The sequence below is a fragment of the Lucilia sericata genome, unplaced genomic scaffold (genome assembly GCF_015586225.1).
Source record: "Lucilia sericata isolate MDLA Ls3-8-SP2 unplaced genomic scaffold, ASM1558622v1 Contig000863F_arrow, whole genome shotgun sequence".
Taxonomy (NCBI): Eukaryota; Metazoa; Arthropoda; class Insecta; order Diptera; family Calliphoridae; genus Lucilia; species Lucilia sericata.
In genome coordinates, this window is record NW_023994854.1 from 35,746 (window position 1) to 61,126 (window position 25,381).

Genomic DNA, 25,381 nt, shown 5'->3' on the forward strand with positions numbered 1-25,381 from the left:
TCTATAGTCTAGTCTATAGTCTAGTCTATAGTCTAGTCTAGTCTAGTCTATAGTCTAGTCTATAGTCTAGTCTATAGTCTAGTCTATAGTCTAGTCTATAGTTTAGTCTATAGTCTAGTCTATAGTCTAGTCTATAGTCTAGTCTATAGACTAGTCTATAGTCTAGTCTATAGTCTAGTCTATAGTCTAGTCTATAGTCTAGTCTATAGTCTAGTCTATAGTCTAGTCTAGTCTATAGTCTAGTCTATAGTCTAGTCTATAGTCTAGTCTATAGTCTAGTCTATAGTCTAGTCTATAGTCTAGTCTATAGTCTAGTCTATAGTCTAGTCTATAGTCTAGTCTATAGTCTAGTCTATAGTCTAGTCTAGTCTATAGTCTAGTCTAGTCTAGTCTAGTCTAGTCTATAGTCTAGTCTAGTCTATAGTATAGTCTAGTCTATAGTCTAGTCTAGTCTATAGTCTAGTCTATAGTCTAGTCTAGTCTAGTCTAGTCTAGTCTAGTCTAGTCTATAGTCTAGTCTAGTCTATAGTCTAGTCTAGTCTATAGTCTAGTCTAGTCTAGTCTATAGTCTAGTCTAGTCTAGTCTAGTCTATAGTCTAGTCTAGTCTAGTCTATAGTCTAGTCTATAGTCTAGTCTATAGTCTAGTATATAGTCTAGTCTATAGTCTAGTCTATAGTCTAGTCTATAGTCTAGTCTATAGTCTAGTCTATAGTCTAGTCTATAGTCTAGTCTATAGTCTAGTCTATAGTCTAGTCTATAGTCTAGTCTATAGTCTAGTCTATAGTCTAGTCTATAGTCTAGTCTATAGTCTAGTCTAAGAGTCTAGTCTACTAGGTCTAGTCTATAGTCTAGTCTATAGTCTAGTCTACTAGTCTAGTCTATAGTCTAGTCTATAGTCTAGTCTATAGTCTAGTCTATAGTCTAGTCTATAGTCTAGTCTATAGTCTAGTCTATAGTCTAGTCTATAGTCTAGTCTATAGTCTAGTCTAGTCTATAGTCTAGTCTATAGTCTAGTCATAGTCTGTCTATAGTCTAGTCTATAGTCTAGTCCTATAGTAGTCTAGAGTCTAGTCTATAGTCTAGTCTATAGTCTAGTCTATAGTCCTAGTCTATAGTCTAGTCTAGTCTAGTCCTAGTCTTAGTCTAGTCTAGTCTATAGTCTAGTCTATAGTCTAGTCTAGTCTATAGTCTAGTCTATAGTCTAGTCTATAGTCTAGTCTATAGTCTAGTCTATAGTCTAGTCATAGTCTAGTCTATAGTCTAGTCTATAGTCTAGTCTATAGTCCTAGTCTATAGTCTAGTCTATAGTCTAGTCTATAGTCTAGTCTATAGTCTAGTCTAGTCTATAGTCTAGTCTATAGTCTAGTCTATAGTCTAGTCTATAGTCTAGTCTATAGTCTAGTCTATAGTCTAGTCTATAGTCTAGTCTATATAGTCTAGTCTATAGTCTAGTCTAGCATAGTCTAGTCTATAGTCTAGTCTAGTCTATAGTCTAGTCTATAGTCTAGTCTAGTCTATAGTCTAGTCTAGTCTATAGTCTAGTCTATAGTCTAGTCTATAGTCTAGTCTATAGTCTAGTCTATAGTCTAGTCTATAGTCTAGTCTATAGTCTAGTCTATAGTCTAGTCTATAGTCTAGTCTATAGTCTAGTCTATAGTCTAGTCTATAGTCTAGTCTATAGTCTAGTCTATAGTCTAGTCTATAGTCTAGTCTATAGTCTAGTCTATAGTCTAGTCTATAGTCTAGTCTATAGTCTAGTCTATAGTCTAGTCTATAGTCTAGTCTATAGTCTAGTCTATAGTCTAGTCTATAGTCTAGTCTATAGTCTAGTCTATAGTCTAGTCTATAGTCTAGTCTATAGTCTAGTCTATAGTCTAGTCTATAGTCTAGTCTATTGTCTAGTCTATAGTCTAGTCTATAGTCTAGTCTATAGTCTAGTCTATAGTCTAGTCTATAGTCTAGTCTATAGTCTAGTCTATAGTCTAGTCTATAGTCTAGTCTATAGTCTAGTCTATAGTCTAGTCTATAGTCTAGTCTATAGTCTAGTCTATAGTCTAGTCTATAGTCTAGTCTATAGTCTAGTCTATAGTCTAGTCCATAGTCGTCTATAGTCTAGTCTATAGTCTAGTCTATAGTCTAGTCTATAGTCTAGTCTATAGTCTAGTCTATAGTCTAGTCTATAGTCTAGTCTATAGTCTAGTCTATAGTCTAGTCTATAGTCTAGTCTATAGTCTAGTCTATAGTCTAGTCTATAGTCTAGTCTATAGTCTAGTCTATAGTCTAGTCTATAGTCTAGTCTATAGTCTAGTCTATAGTCTAGTCTATAGTCTAGTCTATAGTCTAGTCTCAGTCTATAGTCTAGTCTATAGTCTAGTCTATAGTCTAGTCTATAGTCTAGTCTATAGTCTAGTCTTAGTCTAGCTATAGTCTAGGTCTTAGTCTAGTCTATAGTCAGTCTATAGTCTATCTATAGTCTAGTCTATTGTACAGTTCTAGCGTACAGTCCAGTTTGTTGCCCTAGATTAGTTTTTATTATAGACTGATTGTAGTTCGAAAGTTTTCTGATTTTATTACCTTTTATTTATCGATTTAGTCGTTTATAAAAATCTGCTGCGATATACGAAAACAACATTAATAATTACGAATATTTAATTGCATTTTTATTCATGCTTACATGAGAGACTATTCACACAAGCATGTATCAAAGACAAATAGGCATATCACAGAATAGCATCATGTTTACACCATTATTCTGAATCTTTAATTATTCTTTATGAAATGCCTAAATATTATGTCTTTTTTTGAACGCAACCAAAAAAAAAACATCAAAAACTTTTCAAAAGTTTATTGCGTGTACTCACTTTAGTCTAAACTTTATTTAGAAAGTTGCGTTTGTTTAACACAACAAACAAACTTCAGAAACTAAAAAAACTAAAATCTAAGAACTTTAATAGAGAAAAATTCAAAAAAAAACGTTTGTTTAAATACAGACATTTCATATCCGTTACACATATGCATGTTATGAACATAAACATTCAAGATATTAACCTTTCTTAAGTTTTAATGAAAAATTCATAAAGAAATTTTGTTTATTAATATTTAAAACCACAAAACAACTAAAACGAAATCCTTTTTTCCACTTCTTTAACTTTAAAAACAAACTTCTTCATAATTTGATGATTGAATTATAAACAAAAATTAAGCCCATTTTCTTTCATACACAACCCTTTTCTCTCCCCTTTTGAAAGGTTTCGTTTATTTTGACATACAAAAACTATAAACAACTATTTGCCAAATAAACGTAAACAGCAGGCAGATTCAATTTAGTTGTATTCCATAGTCCTGACATAACGGTTGTTTAACGTTTCTACTCGGTTTATTAGTAGTTTTAACGTTATTTTATATAAATTTTACGTGTCTTATATTAATTTTAATACACTAATTTATTTTAAATTAATTATAAAATGCCTCGTAAAAAGGCCAAAGTTGATACACTGGAAGAAATTGAAACTAGTATTAAATTGTTATGTGATCAATCGAAAAATCATATGAAATCAAGGGAATATGAAAAAGCTTTAAATGGTTATAATCAGGTAAATATAGTGTGTTTTTAAGGATCAGCAGTATCTCGAAAAATATTTTAAATACAATATCCAAATCCGAAAATTCCAAATTAATGTTTCAAGTTTGTTGTTGGGATCTTTAAACAAGTCAGGCTAAAGAATTGATTATATAGAGTATAGTTCTATAGACAAGACTATTGTGTGGAATATAGTCTGGATTATAGACGAAAGTATAGTCTGGACTATAGACAAGACTTTAGGCAAGAATATAGTCTGGACAATAGACAAGATTATAGTCTGGACTATATATAAGATTATAGTCCAGAGTATAGCCTTGTCTATAGTCCAGATTAGTCTATACTTCTGACTATAGACATGTCTGGACTATTGACAAGTATATAGTCTGGACTTTAGACAAGTCTATAGTCTGGACTTTAGACAAGTCTATAGTCAGGACTATAGGCTTGTCTATAGTCAGGATTATAGAAAAGTCTATAGTCAGGACTATAGACAAGTCTAGACTATAGACTAGACTATACTCTAGACAATGGAGGTTATAGTCTGGACTATAGTCCGGGGAATAGTTTAGACTATAGACAAGTCTATAGGCTATAGACTATAGGCTTGTCTATAGTCAGGATTATAGAAAAGTCTATAGTCAGGACTATAGACAAGTCTAGACTATAGACTAGACTATACTCTAGACAATGGACTAGGCTAAAGTCTGGACTATAGGCAAGGCTATATGCTGGGCTATAGATAAGGCTATAGTCTGGACTGTATACAAGGGTATAGTGTGGGCTATAGACAAGGCTATAGTCTGGGCTTTTGTCTAGGCTATAGTTTAGACTATTGACTATAGACAAAGCTATAGGATGGACTATAGACAAGGCTATAGGCTGGACTATTGACAAGGCAATAGTCTATATAGGCTATAGGCTGGACTATTGACCAGGCTATAGTCTAGACAGTAGTCTTGACTATAGGCAAGGCTATAGTCTGGACTATAGAGAAGGCTATTGTCTTGATTATAGACAATGCTATTGTCTGGACTATAGAGAAAGCTATTGTCTGGACTGTATACCAGACTACAGCCTGGACTATAGACCAGGTTATAGTCTAGACTATAGACAAGGCTGTAATCTGGACTATAGACAAGGCTGTAGTCTGGACTATAGACAAGGCTACAGTCTGGACTATAGACTAGAGTACAGACTAGGCTATAATCTAAACAATACTGTAGTATGGACTGTAGGCCTTAGTCAGGACTATAGTCAAGTCTATAGTTTGAAGTATAGACATGACTATAGTCTGGGGCCAAATTACGGCATACGATATCGATCGAAATCTCCATTTAGATTCTATTGAGATTTCGACTGATATCGTATGCCATAATTTGGGCCCTGGACTATAATCTGGACTACATAAATGACCCTTATAGTGGGAACTATTGACAAGGCTATAGTCTGGACTATAGAATAGTCTATAGGCTGGACTATAGCCTAGACTATTACTAAACTATAAACAAGACTATAGACTATAAAATAGATTATAGGCTAGACCGTAGACTATGCTAGTCTAGTCTAGAATAGACTAGACAATGACCTGTAGAACAGACTATAGACTTGACCATAGACTATGGTAGTCTAGTCTAAACTAAAGACTGAACTATAGAATAGACTGTAGACTGAACTATAGACTGGACTATATACTAGACTATAGACTAGACTATAGACTAGACTATAGACTAGACTATAGACTAGACTATAGACTAGACTATAGACTAGACTATAGACTAGACTATAGACTAGACTATAGACTAGACTATAGACTAGACTATAGACTAGACTATAGATTAGACTATAGACTAGACTATAGATTAGACCACAGACTGGACTATATACTAGACTATAGACTAGACTATAGACTAGACTATAGACTAGACTATAGACTGGACTATATACTAGACTATAGACTAGACTATAGACTAGACTATAGACTGTCTACTAGACTATAGACAAGACCAAAGACTAGACTATAGACTAGACTAAAGACTAGACTATAGACTAGACTAAAGACTAGACTATAGACTAGATTAGACTACGGACTAGAGAATAGACTAGACTATAGACTAAACTTTAGACTATACTAACTGGACTATAGAAAGTATACCATTTAAAATAACCTGCAGACAAAAGCTTTCTATAATTAGCATTATTATTAGCCAATCCTACAACCTTTATAAAGTCTTCATAGCAAAAGCTTGAAAGCTAACCCCTAGTAAATATTTCTAATTCAAATCAAGTAATTTAACCAAAAAAGGTGTTAAGTATATCGAAGATTATCAATATTATTATATTAATAAGGAATTTCGGTAACCAGGCAACTTGTTTATAATAAATTTATATTTTCATAAAACCGTAAAAAAACTAAAATAATTGTTAATAAGAGAAAATTAAAAATTTTTCTAAAATACCATTTGTTATAATATTTAAAACTTGAAAAAAATGTCCAAAGTTTTAAAAGATTTCCTAGCCGTTGATAAAGAACAAGAGTTATTGCAAAGTTTTATACGTTTAGGAGCGCCCAGCGATGAGGAGGCTCTTGACGATTCCAATCAACATAAAAAGGGAGCTGCTAGAAGACGTGCCAGCAGCTATACTTCACCCAGAAAGGCAACAGATAATCGCCGTAAATCGGTGAAATTTTTTGATGGTGCTGAGGGTCCGACCGAAAAATCTACGGGACAACGAATGAATCGCATAGAGGCGGAGCTGAGAGCTGCACGTAAAAAATCCGAAGATTTAGCTGCTAAAAAGAAAAAGCCAAAAGAAAATTTTGTAGATTTCTATACGGATAAGGATCGTGCGGCTGCAGTTAGTGCGGGGGCGTATGATATTAAGCAGAGTTTACAAATCAAACAGAAACAGGATCGCAATGAAACGCTGCTGATACCAGATGAGGCGGATATAAGTTCGATTATAGCGTTGGGTTTGAAAGAGATCAAAAATGCAAATCCGGAAAATGCCATACATTTCTTTTCGAAGGTTTGAGAATTTTATTATTAGGTTTTTAAGAATGTGTAGGGATAATAGATGAAAGGATAGGGAAAACTCTTATTTCCGGATTTAAATATACAGCATTTTATTTACTTTTAAATTTGCTTTACTTTATAGGCCCTTGAACTGAACAACACCGACATTAATGCCTTAGTCTCACGCAGCAAATGCTATTTACTGTTGGGTGAAGCTTCTAAGGCTTTAATTGATGCCGAGACAGCCTTAGCTGAGGATAAAAACAATATACGAGCCATTTATCAAAAAGCTGAATCCCTCTACTATTTAGGACAATTTGAACAGAGTCTTATGTACTTCCATCGCGGTCTACGTGCTCGCCCCGAATTGGCCTCCTTTCGCCTGGGTGTGCAAAAAACCCAAGAAGCTATAGAAAACACCATAGGCGTTAAGAATTCCAAGCCCGGAACAGCTGGTAAAAATAAACCTAAACGTTCGGGTGATAATACACCTAAATCACAAATGACTACTTCAAGACCTCAACGACCTAAGCCAACTAAGGCAGAGTTGGAGCGCAGAAATGCTCGCAAACTTTTAGGAGAACTTTGTGTGGATAAAGAGTATTTGGAGAATTTACTTAAACATCCTGATTTAGTGAGAGCCGATACAAATACGGAGAATATTTCAATGTATGCCAAGGAGGCGGTAGATTTTCTCAATAAACGTCAAGAATTCTGGCGACAACAGAGACCCTGCACCGCCTTGCCGAATCATAAGAATTTGCCGATGGATGCTATGCCGAGATGGTTCTAGATTTAAGGTTTTTAAAATGCTACAAATTTTCAAAAGGACTGTGGACCAGACTATAAACTAGACTATTGGCAAGACTAGACTATAGACTAAACTATAGACTAGACTCTAGACTAAACTATAGACTAGACTCTAGAATAAACTATAGACTAGACTATAAACTAAACTATAGACTAGACTATAGACTAGACTATAGACTAGACTATAGACTAGACTATAGACTAGACTATAGACTACTAGACTAGACTATAGACTAGACTATAGACTAGACTATACTATAGACTAGACTATAGACTAGACTATACTATAGACTAGACTATAGACTATACTACAGACTAGACTATAGACTAGACTATAGACTAGACTATAGACTAGACTATAGACTAGACTATAGACTAGACTATAGACTAGACTATAGACTAGACTATAGACTAGACTATAGACTAGACTATAGACTAGACTATAGACTAGACTATAGACTAGACTATAGACTAGACTATAGACTAGACTATAGACTAGACTATAGACTAGACTATAGACTAGACTGTAGACTAGACTATAGACTAGACTATAGACTAGACTATAGACTAGACTATAGACTAGACTATAGACTAGACTATAGACTAGACTATAGACTAGACTATAGACTAGACTATAGACTAGACTATAGACTAGACTATAGACTAGACTATAGACTAGACTATAGACTAGACTATAGACTAGACTATAGACTAGACTATAGACTAGACTATAAACTAGACTATAGACTAGACTATAAACTAGACTATAGACTAGACTAGACTGCAGACTAGACTAGACTATAGACTAGACTATAGACTAGACTATAGACTAGACTAGACTATAGACTAGACTATAGACTAGACTATAGACTAGACTATAGAGTAGACTATAGACTGGACTATAGACTAGACTATAGACTATAGACTAGACTATAGACTAGACTATAGACTAGACTATAGACTAGACTATAGACTAGACTATAGACTAGACTATAGACTAGACTATAGACTAGACTATAGACTAGACTATAGACTAGACTATAGACTAGACTATAGACTAGACTATATACTAGACTATAGACTAGACTATAAACTAGACTATAAACTAGACTATAGACTAGACTATAGAGTAGACTATAGACTAGACTATAGACTAAACTATAGACTAGACTATAGACTATACTATAGACTAGACTATAGACTAGACTATAGACTAGACTATAGACATAGACTAGACTATAGACTAGACTATAGACTAGACTATAGACTAGACTATAGACTAGACTATAGACTAGACTATAGACTAGACTATAGACTAGACTATAGACTAGACTATAGACTAGACTATAAACTAGATTATAGACTAGACCATAGACTAGACCATAGAGTAGACCATAGAGTAGACCATAGACTAGACTATAGACTAGACTATAGACTAGACTATAGACTAGACTATAGACTAGACTATAGACTAGACTATAGGCTAGACTATAGACTAGACTATAGACTAGACTATAGGCTAGACTATAGACTAGACTATAGACTAGACTATAGACTAGACTATAGACTAGACTATAGACTAGACTATAGACTAGACTATAGACTAGACTATAGACTAGACTATAGACTAGACTATAGACTAGACTATAGACTAGACTATAGACTAGACTATAGACTAGACTATAGTAGACTATAGACTAGACTATAGACTAGACTATAGACTAGACTATAGACTAGACTATAGACTAGACTATAGACTAGACTATAGACTAGACTATAGACTAGACTATAGACTAGACTATAGACTAGACTATAGACTAGACTATAGACTAGACTATAGACTAGACTATAGACTAGACTATAGACTAGACTATAGACTAGACTATAGACTAGACTATAGACTAGACTATAGACTAGACTATAGACTAGACTATAGACTAGACTATAGACTAGACTATAGACTAGACTATAGACTAGACTATAGACTAGACTATAGACTAGACTATAGACTAGACTATAGACTAGACTATAGACTAGACTATAGACTAGACTATAGACTAGACTATAGACTAGACTATAGACTAGACTATAGACTAGACTATAGACTAGACTATAGACTAGACTATAGACTAGACTATAGACTAGACTATAGACTAGACTATAGACTAGACTATAGACTAGACTATAGACTAGACTATAGACTAGACTATAGACTAGACTATATACTAGACTATAGACTAGACTATAGACTAGACTATAGACTACACTATAGACTACACTATAGACTAGACTATAGACAAAACTTAGATTAAACTAGAGACTAGACTATAGACTAGACTTTAGATTAGACTGTAGACTAGACTAGAGACTAGAATATAGACTTCACTATATATTCGACTTTAAACTAGACTATAGATTAGACTATAGAATAGACTATAGTCTAAGCTATAGACTAGTCTACAGAAAATACTGAATACTAGACTATAGTACAGATGTCAATAGGACCTATTGACAAAACTGTAGATAATAGAATATGCTATATGCTGAACTATAGAATAGACTATAGTCTGGTATATAGAATAGACTATTATCAGGACTACAAAACGGACTACTAACACAACTATTATATTAATTAACTATCCTATAAATTGTAAACCTTAGATTCCTAGCTTTAAAACCCAAAGCCCCAAAAAAAACAAAAACTTTTCACATTTTTTGCAAGATTATTGTGAAACATGTTCTTTCAAGTGTTTTGTTTTATTATATTTATTATTAATTCAATTTATATAATGCTGTTGTTACTTGTTTATAATTATGTTTTTTTTTTTTTTTTTTTTTTTTATATTTATAATTATTATAATATTAAATATATTTATATATATAGAGCTTTAACATTTAATACACCAGGATTAAATATGTGTAAGTTATGTGTCATTGTTATTATGTTTTAGTGTGTGTGTTTTTAACTGTTTTTAAATAAATCATAAAATAATTTAATAAATTTTTTATGTTTGTGTTTTAACTTAATTAAGGTTGTTGTTGTTGTTGGCTTAAGTTATTAAGAGATAATTAAGATTTTCTGCTGTTAGTTTAGATGGTTGTTAATTCATCATAATAATAAATATTTTGTTTTAAGATTATTTTGTTACTACATTTAACAGACAACTTTAAATTAAAACAATTAACAATTTGTGTTTTTTTTTTAATAATATTTTATTTAATATTGTTTTGTAAATAGTTTAATGGTTGTTTTTGTTAAGTTTTGTTGGTGATTTTAAATGATTAATTAAACATTTCTTGTTAATTTCAAATAATTTGTCTCAAATGTGTTAAACAATTTGGAATTTTCGAAAAACATCTTTGATAAAAATTAAAAAAAAAAAACTATATGTAGTTGCGGTTAGTAATAAATGGAACCAGTTTCCTCATTTCTACAATTTCATTGTTTTGTTTGTATTTTTGTATTTCTCTGATTTAATACAATAGATATTCAATACATTTTGTTAATATTTTTATATAAATTTTATTCCGCTTGGAGATTTGACTAGGTTTTTGTTGTTAGTTTGTTATTGTAGTTGCTTGCTGGCTTTTTAGTTTTAATAATTTAAGTATTTTATAACTACATATTTTATTTATTTTCTCATTTATTAATACTTTATTCTTGTTGCTTTTTAATTAAAATATAATCATTTAATATACATTTATTATTTCTTGTCTTTGCTTTTATTTTTTTATTTAGTTGTTTAATCATTATTATTATTACGCCTTCATTTTATATATATTTTTGTTTGTTTTATAGTTAATAATTAATTACCTCTTCATTGTTTTAAGCGTATTGTGTGTGTATTTTATCTAGTATTAAACCTTGCTATTTTTTATTAATTAATTTTCTTATTACTTTATCATTTGCACTATAGCGGTTGTTATTTTTTGTTGTTTTGCATGATAAATCTATTATAATTCCTAACTTTGTTCACTTTTATAAGATTAGCATAGCTTTGGGAGTCATTAGAAAAACAAGAAAAAATACAGAACTAGAACAGAACTAGAAAAGAACTAGAACAGAACTAGAAAAGTACTAGAACAGAACTAGAACATTAGAAAAACAAGAAAAAATACTGAACTAGAACAGAACTAGAACTAGAACAGATCTAGAACAGAACAAGAACAGAACTAGAATAGAACTAGAACAGAACTAGAACAGAACAAGAACAGAACTAGAATAGAACTAGAACAGAACTAGAACAGAACTAGAACAGAACTAGAACAGAACTAGAACAGAACTAGAACAGAACTAGAACAGAACTAGAACAGAACTAGAACAGAACTAGAACAGAACTAGAACAGAACTAGAACAGAACTAGAACAGAACTAGAACAGAACTAGAACAGAACTAGAACAAAACTAGAACAGAACTAGAACAGAACTAGAACAGAACTAGAACAGAACTAGCACAGAACTAGAACAGAACTAGAACAGAACTAGAACAGAACTAGAACAGAACTAGAACAGAACTAGAACAGAACTAGAACAGAACTAGAACAGAACTAGAACAGAACTAGAACAGAACTAGAACAGAACTAGAACAGAACTAGAACAGAACTAGAACAGAACTAGAACAGAACTAGAACAGAACTAGAACAGAACTAGAACAGAACTAGAACAGAACTAGAACAGAACTAGAACAGAACTAGAACAGAACTAGAACAGAACTAGAACATAACTAGAACGGAACTAGAACAGAACTAGAACAGAACTAGAACACAACTAGAACACAACTAGAACAGAACTAGAACACAACTAGAACAGAACTAGAACTGAACTAGAACTGAACGAGAAGTGACCTAGAATTGAACTAGAACTGAACTAGAACAGAACTAGTACAGAACTAGAACAGAACTAGAACAGAAATAGAACAAAACTAGAACAAAACTAGAACAGAACTAGAACAGAACTAGAACAGAACTAGAACAGAACTAGAACAGAACTAGAACAGAACTAGAACAAAACTAGAACAGAACTAGGACAGAACTAGAACAGAACTAGAATAGAACTAGAACAGAACAGAACTAGAACAGAACAGAACTAGAACAGAACTAGAACAGAACTAGAACAGAACTAGAACAGAACTAGAACAGAACTAGAACAGAACTAGAACAGAACTAGAACAGAACTAGAACAGAACTAGAACAGAACTAGAACAGAACTAGAACAGAACTAGAACAGAACTAGAACAGAACTAGAACAGAACTAGAAAAGAACTAGAGCTAGAACTAGAACAGAACTAGAACAGAACTAGAACAGAACTAGAACAGAACTAGAACAGAACTAGAACTGAACTAGAACTGAACTAAACTAAAACTGAACTAGAACTGAACTAGAACTGAACTAGAACTGAACTAGAACTGAACTAGAACTGAACTAAAACTGAACTAGAACTGAACTAGAACTGAACTAGAACTCAACTAGAACTCAACTAGAACTCAACTAGAACTCAACTAGAACTCAACTAGAACTCAACTAGAACTCAACTAGAACTGAACTAGAACTGAACTAGAACTGAACTAGAACTGAACTAGAACTGAACTAGAACTGAACTAGAACTGAACTAGAACTGAACTAGAACTGAACTAGAACTGAACTAGAACTGAACTAGAACTGAACTAGAACTGAACTAGAACTGAACTAGAACTGAACTAGAACTGAACTAGAACTGAACTAGAACTGAACTAGAACTGAACTAGAACTAGAACTGAACTGGAACTGAACTAGAACTGATCTAGAACTGAACGAGTAGTGACCTAGAACTGAACGAGAATTAGAACTGATCTAGAACTGAATACATTTTTTTTTTTTGGAATTTTAACGATTAATCGAAAAAAATACAATCGATTAATCGGATATTAACTTTTCTAAATCATTTTAATCGATTAATTGCAGTATTTGATATTTGCTTTAATATAATCAAATTAGTCTGACCATTAAATTCTAACATTTTTAATCGTAATTCTTATGAATATTAAAATTTAAAATCGATTAAAACAATCGGAAAATTATCAATTATTCGAATAATTTTATTCGATTATACTAATACTTTTAAACGATTATTCGGTTATTTTTGAACCGATTACACTTATTATTATTATTATATTAAACAAATACCCTATTTTGGATAATTCAGAAAATTATTAATTATTCGAATAATTTTATTCGATTATTCGAGTAAATGTAATCGATTATTAGGTAATTTTTAACCGATTACTCCAATTTCATTAAACAAATATTCTTTTTTGGAATTTTAAACGATTAATCTTAAAAATTTTACCGATTAATCGAATATTATTTTAACTTTTTTTCAAATTTTGTGGAAAAAAAGTAAAGTTGATATAATTTTGTGTAATATGTGTGGAAATCCTATCGATTAATGGAATATTTTATTGATTTTTTATATATTTGTCTTAATATTGCACTTTAGAAACATTATTTCTTAAAATTTTTGAACAAAATTTTAAACAAACCCCTAAACTATGCTAATATTTCGTTAAAAACATAAGCCCTTTTAAATAGGCTTTAATATTTTTTAAGTTCTTTCGTTAAACCCTTAAGTTTTAAGTTTTTTTTTTGCAAATTTGAATTTCTTCTTAAATAATATTTTAAAAAACTAAAAAGGAATACATGGAGCATTTTATTTGAGTTGTGTTACTTCTTGAAGTATAATAAATATATTTGTTTCATGTTTTGTATAATTTTTTGTTTGTTTTTTTTGGAATTACAATTGCAATAATGTGTTTATTATTAGTTTAATTAATTTGTTTTTTAAAAACATACAATATGTCTAAAAAGGAATGTTAAATTCTTTTCTTTCCACTTCAAACTTTACTACTTACCATTTAAGTACGTTAGGATTACTAAAGGTTGTTTTTTTTAATTATTATTTGGTCTATTCGGCAAGGGTGGTGCATTCCCTGTACGATTTGGTATAGGTGGGGGACCTCGTCTAACGGGTAGTGGTGGTGGAGGACCCATTGGTGCATTTGTCGGCATTTGTGGTGCTCTTCTAGCAGGACTTTCACTACTGCCACCATCCATCAAACCTACAGGGGGTGGAAAGGCTGGTGGTGGATGTCGGGGTGCAGGTATATCTGGTATTTCTTCATAAATATTGCTCTCGTTGTATGTTGAGGTATCTTGCACATCGACCGATGATTGTTTCGATTGGCGTGACGGTGTCGAAGCTGGTGTTACGTTCTTGCTTTGTGTGTGACGTGGTGGTGTGGGCGGCAATGAACCGGCCTGAGAACCCGAGCCAGAGGGTGACACTTTGCCGGAAGAAGAGTGTAACGGAGAAGTTTGTTCGGTTGGCGATTGTGACTTGGAAGAGGGAGCCGTATCAGAGCCCGAGCCCACCGGTACTGGTCTTAGGGGTGGTGGCAATTGTGGAGGTTGCTGCGGCTGTGGTGGCATTGGAGGCTTGGCCGGTTTTTGTAACATCTCAGGCACCACACTGATAACGCCGGCATGTGGCAAATGTCTGGGTGAATTCTTTGGTGACATGGGTATGGGTGGTCTAGCGGGTGCTGGCCTTGTGGGTGGTTGTTTTGGTCTTTGTGGCACTTCCGGGGTGGCATTCAATAGCTGTGCCTGTTCTTGAGGATTTGCACACAAAGCTATTGTATTGGTGGTGCACAATTCAATTTCATTGTCCACAAAATGATGCCAGTTGGGGGATTTCAATTCAAACTCCAAATCTAAACCACAAATATTAAGTTGACCCTTGGCTACGGCATTAAGTGAGGCCTCACCATCTCTAAAGGTAACCCACATGGTATCTTCGACATAACGTACCAAGGTAACTTCACCCATTTTAGTTAATTCCTGTATCAAAGTGGACATAACATTTTCATCATAAATAGTAGGGCCATCCTCGTCTACTGCTGCGTCTTTGACATGAACCACTATAGTGGAATCTGGGGGACCTAGGTCCCTAATAACCTGTTCGAAAACAGTTCTTCTGCGTTTTTGATCTATTTCCATAATCTCTGCATCTATTATGGCTATGACAGGACGATGATCACTTTGCTTAAGCTCTGATCTTCCATAGTGTATTAATTTACCCGGATTCCAATCATTATTGGCAAAATCTGATTCAGCTAAAGCCTTGCGGCGACGCCATAACACACGATCAGTCCAGGCGGGTGCTCTTTGTTTTTCCGAGGTATCATAGTCATCACTAAACAAGTCATATTTATAAGTGGGATCAAAAGTAATTTCACCTTCTAGAAAATCGGAAAATACATTGCCCGCTTCTTGTTCCTTGCGTAACTGATCATTTTCCAATACCGCCGTTAAATCACCATTGCGTATGGACTCCTTAAGTTCCTCTTTGTCCATGTCAATGCGATAGTTAAAATCTCCACACCAGAATACCCAATCGTGTGACTTTAAAGTGCGGCCCATGGGAAAGGCCAATTTGCGGGTGATCTCAGCATAATCAGCATTACGCTCGGCCACCTAAAAAGAAAACCAAACAAATCCATAAATTTGCCTATAAGTTTGAGAAAATCTTAACCCACCTGCGATTGACCTGCCGCAAAATGTGCGCAAACAAAACACATAGAAGTGCCATGCAAAACAAAACGTATAGCACAGGCTCCTTTATTTCCCGTAGCTCCACCCAAACCTGTCTTAACACAATCTATAGCCACATCTTTTATATAGGGAGCATGTTCCGGCCGTATATAAATGTACAGACACACTCCCACCAACTGCTGATAAGTCAATAGAACATAATCATTATCACGTGATATGGTTTTCTGTAATTCCTCAGCCCATAGCTTGGCATTATCTGTACTGGCAGCCATTATATTGGAAGCATTTAAATCGACAATTTCCTGAAAGCCTATAGCATAAATATCCACTGGATTGCCGGCATTCTCTGAGGGATTATTAACATTCACCAAAGCCTTGGATCGTGCTAAAGCATGACAATCTAGGAGCCAATCGGATAGCGAATCCTTAAAGACAATACTGCGAAAATGTTTGCCACCATTTACATTGTAAGTTCCAACGGCTACGCGAGCCGTTTTAGGCGTTACATATTCCGTATAACGTTTGCACATTTCACGCAAAACTGTGGTGGGAGCATGCAACATATTGGAAGGTAATAAAATGCGAGCTCTATCGGCCAATTCGGAATTGAGTGTGGAGCCAACTAGGAGAATGTCAATGGCTTCCTAAAGGTGAAAGAAAACATGAACTGATTACTTTTTCTGTATTAAATACTGTTCAATTCTGGTTCAGTCCTAGTTCAGTAGTAGTTCTATTTTATTTCAAGTTCGATTGTACTTCAGTTCTAATTCAGTTTTAGTTCCAGTTTTTGTTCAGTTTTTGTTCAGTTTTAGTTCAGTTCTAGTTCAGTTCTAGTTCAGTTCTAGTTCAGTTCTAGTTCAGTTCTAGTTCAGTTCTAGTTCAGTTCTAGTTCAGTTCTAGTTCAGTTCTAGTTCAGTTCTAGTTCAGTTCTAGTTCAGTTCTAGTTCAGTTCTAGTTCAGTTCTACTTCAGTTCTACTTCAGTTCTACTTCAGTTCTAGTTCAGTTCTAGTTCAGTTCTAGTACAGTTCTAGTTCAGTTCTAGTTCAGTTCTAGTTCAGTTCTAGTTCAGTTCTAGTTCAGTTCTAGTTCAGTTCTAGTTCAGTTCTAGTTCAGTTCTAGTTCAGTTCTAGTTCAGTTCTAGTTCAGTTCTAGTTCAGTTCTAGTTCAGTTCTAGTTCAGTTCTAGTTCAGTTCTAGTTCAGTTCTAGTTCAGTTCTAGTTCAGTTCTAGTTCAGTTCTAGTTCAGTTCTAGTTCAGTTCTAGTTCAGTTCTAGTTCAGTTCTAGTTCAGTTCTAGTTCAGTTCTAGTTCAGTTCTAGTTCAGTTCTAGTTCAGTTCTAGTTCAGTTCTAGTTCAGTTCTAGTTCAGTTCTAGTTCAGTTCTAGTTCAGTTCTAGTTCAGTTCTAGTTCAGTTCTAGTTCAGTTCTAGTTCAGTTCTAGTTCAGTTCTAGTTCAGTTCTAGTTCAGTTCTAGTTCAGTTCTAGTTCAGTTCTAGTTCAGTTCTAGTTCAGTTCTAGTTCAGTTCTAGTTCAGTTCTAGTTCAGTTCTAGTCAGTTCTAGTTCAGTTCTAGTTCAGTTCTAGTTCAGTTCTAGTTCAGTTCTAGTTCAGTTCTAGTTCAGTTCTAGTTCAGTTCTAGTTCAGTTCTAGTTCAGTTCTAGTTCAGTTCTAGTTCAGTTCTAGTTCAGTTCTAGTTCAGTTCTAGTTCAGTTCTAGTTCAGTTCTAGTTCAGTTCTAGTTCAGTTCTAGTTCAGTTCAGTTTAGTTCAGTTCTAGTTCAGTTCTAGTTCAGTTCTAGTTCAGTTCTAGTTCAGTTCTAGTTTAGTTCAGTTTAGTTCAGTTCTAGTTCAGTTCTAGTTCAGTTCTAGTTCAGTTCTAGTTCAGTTCTAGTTCAGTTCTAGTTCAGTTCTAGTTCAGTTCTAGTTCAGTTCTAGTTCAGTTGTAGTTCAGTTCTAGTTCAGTTCTAGTTCAGTTCTAGTTCAGTTCTAGTTCAGTTCTAGTTCAGTTCTAGTTCAGTTCTAGTTCAGTTCTAGTTCAGTTCTAGTTCAGTTCTAGTTCAGTTCTAGTTCAGTTCTAGTTCAGTTCTAGTTCAGTTCTAGTTCAGTTCTAGTTCAGTTCTAGTTCAGTTCTAGTTCAGTTCTAGTTCAGTTCTAGTTCAGTTCTAGTTCAGTTCTAGTCAGTTCTAGTTCAGTTCTAGTTCAGTTCTAGTTCAGTTCTAGTTCAGTTCTAGTTCAGTTCTAGTTCAGTTCTAGTTCAGTTCTAGTTCAGTTCTAGTTCAGTTCTAGTTCAGTTCTAGTTCAGTTCTAGTTCAGTTCTAGTTCAGTTCCAATTCAGTTCTAGTTCAGTTCTAGTTCAGTTCTAGTTCAGTTATAGTTCAGTTCTAGTTCAGTTCCAATTCAGTTCTAGTTCAGTTCTAGTTCAGTTCTAGTTCAGTTCTAGTTCAGTTATAGTTCAGTTCTAGTTCAGTTCTAGTTCAGTTCCAATTCAGTTCTAGTTCAGTTCTAGTTCAGTTCTAGTTCAGTTCTAGTTCAGTTCTAGTTCAGTTCTAGTTCAGTTCTAATTCAGTTTGAGTTCAGTTCTAGTTCAGTTCCAATTCAGTTCTAGTTCAGTTCTAGTTCAGTTCTAGTTCAGTTCTAGTTCAGTTATAGTTCAGTTCTAGTTCAGTTCTAGTTCAGTTCCAATTCAGTTCTAGTTCAGTTCTAGTTCAGTTCTAGTTCAGTTCTAGTTCAGTTCTAGTTCAGTTCTAGTTCAGTTCTAGTTCAGTTCTAGTTCAGTTCTAGTTCAGTTCTAATTCAGTTTGAGTTCAGTTCTAGTTCTAGTTCAGTTATAGTTCAGTTAAAGTTCAGTTCTAGTTCAATTCTAGTTCAGTTTTAGTCCAGTTCTTAAATGACCAAATTTAAACTCACCTGCTTGGAATTATCCAACAGATTATTCTGTATAGTCCTAGCCGCTGATCTTGCTCCATCCATTAATTTCGAACCGCCCTGAATGGCTCCAGTGCCTGCATAGATCTTACTAACCTCATTACCATTATTAATCCACATTTGCTTAAAAATCTCTTCAAATCTGGAATAATTTTTCTTCTCACCCATACCCAAAGCTTCTATTTGCACGGCCAAAGTGTCAAGACCCAAATAAGTCTGTACACAATTGGTACGATCTAAACAATCCAAACAATTGGTGCGTATAACACCGAATTGTTCACGCAACACCTGACCATTGGAAACATGAAATATGCCATAGTTAATGCCGCAGGCAGTAATGCGTTCCTTAAGTTTGGATAAAGCGCCAAAATTGCCACCACGACACTCTTGATGATAGTCGAAAATGATATGGGGAACATCTTTGTGGGCCGACATGCCATGGTGTCTTTGAAATTCATTGCTTAACATGGCTTCGCCTTCTTTGCTGCCCACCAACGAAGTGCCCAAGAGATTAATAATGGCTTGGTAGCCATAACGTTGTTTCATCATAGACATATGACGATCAAAAGCAGCAGCAGAAGTCTCAAAGCCGCGGGAAAGTTTAACTTTGTGCGAGCCTACTTGAACGCCAGGTTGTTCCCAAAATAGTGGAACAGAACCTCTGGTTTGGACATAACTGGTGACATCATTATCAACATGAATCACCTGTTCGGTTTCCACAAAATTGGCAACATGACCTTCATCGTTAGTGCCTTTTAAGAGAAACAAGTTTAAATTAAGTAATTTATTGATTTATTACCAAACTTACCTCTAACATTGAACCTAGTACCGGCTCTTTCACAAGACAACCTTGATATAATGGCTGCCCTAGCCTGTTTGGCTCCTATATAAACTGTACGTATTTCCACCGAACCACACATGGCCTTCAACAGCCAGGCCTGACAATCTATACCAAATCTTAGCATATGTATATGCATCATACGATTCCAAAAGAAACGATTATCCGTTTCAGAAGTCTGCTGACGCCTTTGGGCACACAACGTTATATCAAACTTATTCATTGTAGTCGATGTCTGATTGGTGTGAGCAAAATAAAATGTACCCGAATTGAGTAATTTCCTAACTTCCGATATCTTATCCTCATTGGGTGCTGCATTTTGCAAAGAAACAAATTGTGTCTGTTGTATACGAAACACTTCTACATCGCCTATTTTACCCATCGATACACAACCAGTGACCAGCACTAGAAATAATACCGTACTTTCGCCAGCATTTAATTGCAAAACACCCAAACAGCCATAGGCATCACAAACTTTGGTATATTGTTTACGTATGATATCCGTCTCTTGTTGTGACAGCAAAGCCACTGCATGCGATTCAAAGAGTATGCTGTCGTTTTTATGACGATGCTCCATTAGTACACTATGCGGCGACGGAGCAATGGATTTCTCCAATACCCTTATTACTTTAGACATAGCCATGTTGGGTATAGGATTAAATATCTATTATTAAGGGTAATGTTATATTTTGATTGATAACAGGAAGCTGATTTGTTTTCTGTTGATTTCCAAATCAAAAAAAGTGGGATAATTATCCAATTTTTTATTTTTGCATAAAACAACGAATTTTGTTAATGATTTTAAGGAGTTTTCAAGGGAGACACATCTGTAAATTGAAAAAAAAAAGCTTAGAACGTTTTTATAATGAAATCAGGAGAAATTTTGGGAATGTAGGAGAACTGAACTAGAACTGAACTAGAACTGAACTAGAACTGAACTAGAACTGAACTAGAACTGAACTAGAACTGAACTTGAACTGAACTTGAACTGAACTAGAACTAGAACTGAACTAGAACTGAACTAGAACTGAACTAGAACTGAACTAGAACTGAACTAGAACTGAACTAGTACTGAACTAGAACTAAACTAGAACTGAATTGGAACTGAACTGAAGTAGAATTGATCTATAACTAAAGTTGAAATGAACCAGAATTGAACTAAAACTAAACTAGAACCGAACTAGAACTAGAACTAAATTAAACCTAACCTGGAACTGAACTTGAAATGAACTAGAACTGAACTAGAAGTGACCTATAAACAATATAAAACTGTGCTAGAACTGAACTAAAACTAAACTAGATTTCAAAACTATAAGTAGCTGAAAATTTCCTATTTAAAATCTAGTTATTGTTTAATTATAGTGCACATTTACATCATCATTATAGAGAAATTACTCATGTGTTTAGTTTTCAACGCCCCCTTTTTAACAATAATAATTAATATTGCTTTTTATTTCATATTAAATTAAAAATAATTTAATTTTCAACTTGTATGCAACTCTTTAATAATAATTTCTGCAACTAAAAGTATGCAATATTTCTTACATTTTCTCTTTTCATCCCCTCCACTTAGCACGTTTTGTTTGTTATGAAATAATCAGTTACAATATGTATTTCTTTAGGACAGAATTCATATTTTTAGTTGCTCAAGAACTGCAGTATAGATTGTAAAACAAGTAAATACTAGATAGGGCTTTTTATAGCATTAGAATACTTCACAAAAACCCTTTTAATAACTTGAACTGAATAGTCGTTTCAAAATACAAACGAATATTTTTAAACGGCCTAAAAGTATGCAATGTTTTATACCAAAAATTATTTCAAGAGCCAGTAGTATATAAAGAACATAAACACTTTTTATATAAAAAAAAAGTATTTTTCTTTGAAATTCACAAATATTCATGGGAAAAACGAAATTCCATTGTAATACTTCAAACTTCTAGATTATGTAAGTTAAGGGGAATAACTAAAACATATATTGCTCATCTAAAGCCGCTTGCTTTTTCATAATTCTATTATTAAATTGAAACAAAATGTTTAATATAAATTATTGCTACCATAAAATCTAACTGATTGGATATTAATAATTCCATTACCCCTGCCAATCAGACGGCTAGCCAACTTTACTAGGAAATCTAAGAAGAAAAAAATTTCCATTGAAAAACACTCAAGGTTTCAAAAATAGAACAAAATCGATATTTACTTTTGTAAATGTCATCAACAATTACAGCGTTTCGTTGAAAACTCTTTTCTTCTACACAATTTTAATTATAAATTATACAAAAACTACATACAGTTTTTTTAAAATTTCAACATTTCAACATTTCAATATAAAACTGTATTTTTTGCTTATTATTCATACTTTTTTTAATTTAATTTTTAATCAGTTTTAAACAAACCTTTAAAATTTTGTTTCAAGTTCAGCTCTTTTTTCTACTGTTGTTGTTGTTTTTTTCTCTTTTGCAAAAAGTCAATACAAAGGAATTTTCTTCGGTGTTTTTTTTTTGCTTTTTGGACACCCACTTTTTTCGTACACTTTTACACTGTTTTATTATTAAATTATTAATAATTTATTAACAATTCTTTTCAATTATAAACCATATTTATTTGCTATGTTAGTTTTTTATGTTATAAGTGCAAATTTTATGTAAATTCTTTTACCTTTTCTTTTCTTGTATATCTCCCGTAAAAATTTTTCTGCAAACTTGTATCAAAGACCTGTGCCGACAAACATTAGTTACGTTGGCGGCTGACATTATAATTTTGATGACGGCGTTCTTTAAATTTCATCGTCGACTAGGCGATGCCATAAAACGGCAAAGTAATAAACAAAGTGTGTTTTGGGAATTGAGCGACCAGAAAGGGATAAGTAAGACAATTATTATGGACCTGCTCCCCAGGAACGAACATATTCTTTCCTATTTTATATTAAAGCAACAAATAAATTCTTAAATTTGTTGTTGTTTTCAATATAAAGTTAAAAAAGAAATGTGTCTCAACACTTTTATGTGTGGAGTGTTGCCGTATAGACAAATAATTCTCCTAGATTTCTAAAATACTCTCCCACTCATTTTTGACAAACAGCTGTTTTTGTTATCGATATTGCCACTTCTCTAGCAACAACATGTCATTTATAAATAAATAGAATTTTTTACTTGATTGGAGAACATTTTTCTGCTGAAAAATTTAATTTTTTAACAAAATTCTTAATAATTTTTAAATTAAATCGTTAAGGCTTAAAATTAAAAGTGTAAACAAGTAAACAAACATGAATAATCTTATAACAGCCGGAGAATTTGATTCCAAATATGACATTATTGATTCAGCAACACCTAGACACACTGCTCTATCGGGACGCTATAAAAGGTGATTATTTTAAAGAAATTTCCTTGTTTTATAATTAATTATTAATAGATTTTTGTTTATTTTAGGAGTTTTGCCTATTATACTTTACGCGAACGTTTGCCTGTTATTTTAACTGAAATTATTGATCAGTTAAATAGAGATAAAGATGAAATTGCCACACTGGGCAATGACGAGGTAAATTATTGCAAACAATTTAGAATTTCTAATTTGTACTATATAAGGGTCAATTAAGTGACCTTTTATTTATTAGATTAGATGGTGTGTTTATTTATTTATTGTATTGCATTTATAGTTTTTAATAAGTTGGTCAAAAAAATAGGTTTTCAAAGTCAAGTAATTTTTGTTATTGTTTTAGAACAGCAACAATTATGATTTTTTTAATAAAGAAGGTTTTGTTTATGAAAATGTAATAGATACAATTTAGATAGTTTATATTATCAATGAATGATGGAGTATTTCATTTATATATTACTTTTTTCATCCAGGAAACTCGGGAAGAAATTAAAGCTATTGTTGGTCAAATATCCAAACTGAAATATCAACTTCAAACTGATAAAAAATTTGAAAAATTCACTGCAGAAGGTAAATTTAACTGAACTAGAACATAAGTAGAACAGATCTGGAAAAGAAGTAGAACTGAACTAGATCAGAACTAGAACTAAACTAGAACTGAACTAGAACTGAACTAGATCTAAACGAGAACAAAAACAGAAGTAGAACTGAACTAGAACGAAACTAGAACTTTCGACAATTGTTAAAGACTGTTATTGTCCTTTGCAGAACCCGATAAAGACTTATGGAATAACTTCATTGAAAATCTACCCTCTGATGCCTGTTCATTCTTTCGTTCCTGTTGGCTGTATGCCGAATGTTATATGTATCGTAAAGTGTCTTCCTTTTTCGAAAGCACAAAATATCTTAAAAACTACGATTATTTTGCGAAACAAAAACAAAATGGTCTTAAAACGGAAGGCATTTTAGGTGCAGCTAAAGTTGTCAGACGTATCGAAAAAAATCAAAAGACATTTAGTAATTTAGTTAAACTTAACTTATGGGGCAATAAATGTGATTTATCACTTATCATGCGTAAAGCATTCACACCTTCCGATGATGTATTCGAACAATTGGAAGCGTTTAATAGCAATATATTGGTAGATAATATCAAACAAATATGGGATTGTTTGGAAACAGCCGATCACTCAAAACCTGTTATAGTGGAATTTGTAAATGATAATGCGGGCTTTGAGTTCTATACGGATTTGGTTTTGGCGGATTATATGATAGAAAAACAATTGGCCACAAAGGTGCGTTTTAGTGTAAAACCTATACCCTGGTATGTATCGGATGTTGTGCCCACAGATGTGCCCTGGACTTTGGACTATATGAGTAAACATGAATCGCCTTTTGTTAAGGAATTGGCAGCTAAATGGCAGCAATATTTTGATGAGGGTAAATTTGTTTTAAGTCCAGTAAACTATTTCTGGGTATCGCCCTATGAATATTACAAGTGAGTGAAAAGGAATTTGTATGAATTAACAATGAATAAAGCGTTTATATTTTTCCTGTAGAATGCGTGAAATAGCACCCGATTTGTATCAATATCTCAGTGAGGCTCATCTGGTTATTTTCAAGGGTGATTTGAATTATCGCAAACTATTGGGTGACTTATGCTGGGATCCCACAGAAGATTTTCTCACCTGTCTTAGAGGCTTCCAACCAACTAATATCTGCTCATTGCGCACTGTTAAAGCTGATCTAATATGTAGCTTGCCTCAGGGTAAGGCTGAGGAATTAAATCGTTTGGATACACAATGGATGTGTACAGGAGAGTATGGCGTCATAGAATTTATGGAAAAAACGGCTTGTGGTTGCCAAGAGGCTAAAGACAATTGAGGGATGGGAATCAAAATACTTTTTTTTTCTAAATCAATTAAATATTAACTATCAGACAAGATTTTTGTTATAATTTTTTCTATTGATACAAAATTTTTAATTTTTATTTTCTCTAAATGGTTAAAACCATTTTTAATAAAGAGTTTTGCTAAGCAAGATTAAGTTGAAAACTGTTAAAATTTAAAAGTTTAAAAAGAAATTTATTTTTGTTAAAAAATTTTCTCAAAATTTTTATAGATATAACTTTTTTGTCAAAAACTGCCGGCAGTTTTTTGTAGAAATAATTTTTTTTCAAAAACCGGGGCACCTACCAGTAGTTTCTTTAAAAAAAAAATTATTTTTTCTAAAAAACTGCCGGCAGTTTTCT

At 33.2% G+C, this 25,381-nt stretch overlaps 3 protein-coding genes across 5 annotated transcripts; 2 read left to right on the plus strand and 1 right to left on the minus strand.

Moving 5' to 3' along the window:
• Positions 1–3,465: 3,465 nt before the first annotated feature.
• LOC119608650 (tetratricopeptide repeat protein 25-like) lies at positions 3,466–7,443 on the plus strand. Of its 2 annotated transcripts, none has more exons than XM_037963149.1 (2): positions 3,466–3,594; positions 6,741–7,443. In XM_037963149.1, exons 1-2 carry the CDS (start codon positions 3,466–3,468, stop codon positions 7,389–7,391), a joined length of 780 nt encoding a protein of 259 aa, XP_037819077.1. In that variant the 3' UTR covers positions 7,392–7,443. The 2 variants fall into 2 exon arrangements, with proteins under 2 accessions (XP_037819077.1, XP_037819076.1); XM_037963148.1 differs by lacking the exon at positions 3,466–3,594 and adding an exon at positions 6,072–6,611.
• A 5,728-nt stretch (positions 7,444–13,171) lies between these two features.
• LOC119608643 (synaptojanin-1) lies at positions 13,172–22,538 on the minus strand. 2 transcript variants are annotated; one of them, XM_037963139.1, is made up of 6 exons: positions 22,417–22,500; positions 22,155–22,298; positions 19,726–20,582; positions 18,900–19,669; positions 15,982–16,641; positions 13,172–15,919 (listed from the first exon to the last, which is right to left on the minus strand). In XM_037963139.1, exons 3-6 carry the CDS (start codon positions 20,396–20,398, stop codon positions 14,333–14,335), a joined length of 3,690 nt encoding a protein of 1,229 aa, XP_037819067.1. In that variant the 5' UTR covers positions 20,399–20,582; positions 22,155–22,298; positions 22,417–22,500; the 3' UTR covers positions 13,172–14,332. The 2 variants fall into 2 exon arrangements, with proteins under 2 accessions (XP_037819067.1, XP_037819066.1); XM_037963138.1 differs by lacking the exon at positions 22,155–22,298 and having other exon boundaries at positions 22,417–22,538.
• A 286-nt stretch (positions 22,539–22,824) lies between these two features.
• Positions 22,825–25,199, plus strand: LOC119608644 (damage-control phosphatase ARMT1-like). Its single transcript, XM_037963140.1, has 5 exons — positions 22,825–23,121; positions 23,187–23,295; positions 23,607–23,703; positions 23,902–24,628; positions 24,690–25,199. Exons 1-5 carry the CDS (start codon positions 23,024–23,026, stop codon positions 25,012–25,014), a joined length of 1,356 nt encoding a protein of 451 aa, XP_037819068.1. The 5' UTR covers positions 22,825–23,023; the 3' UTR covers positions 25,015–25,199.
• The last annotated feature ends 182 nt before the right edge of the window (positions 25,200–25,381 follow it).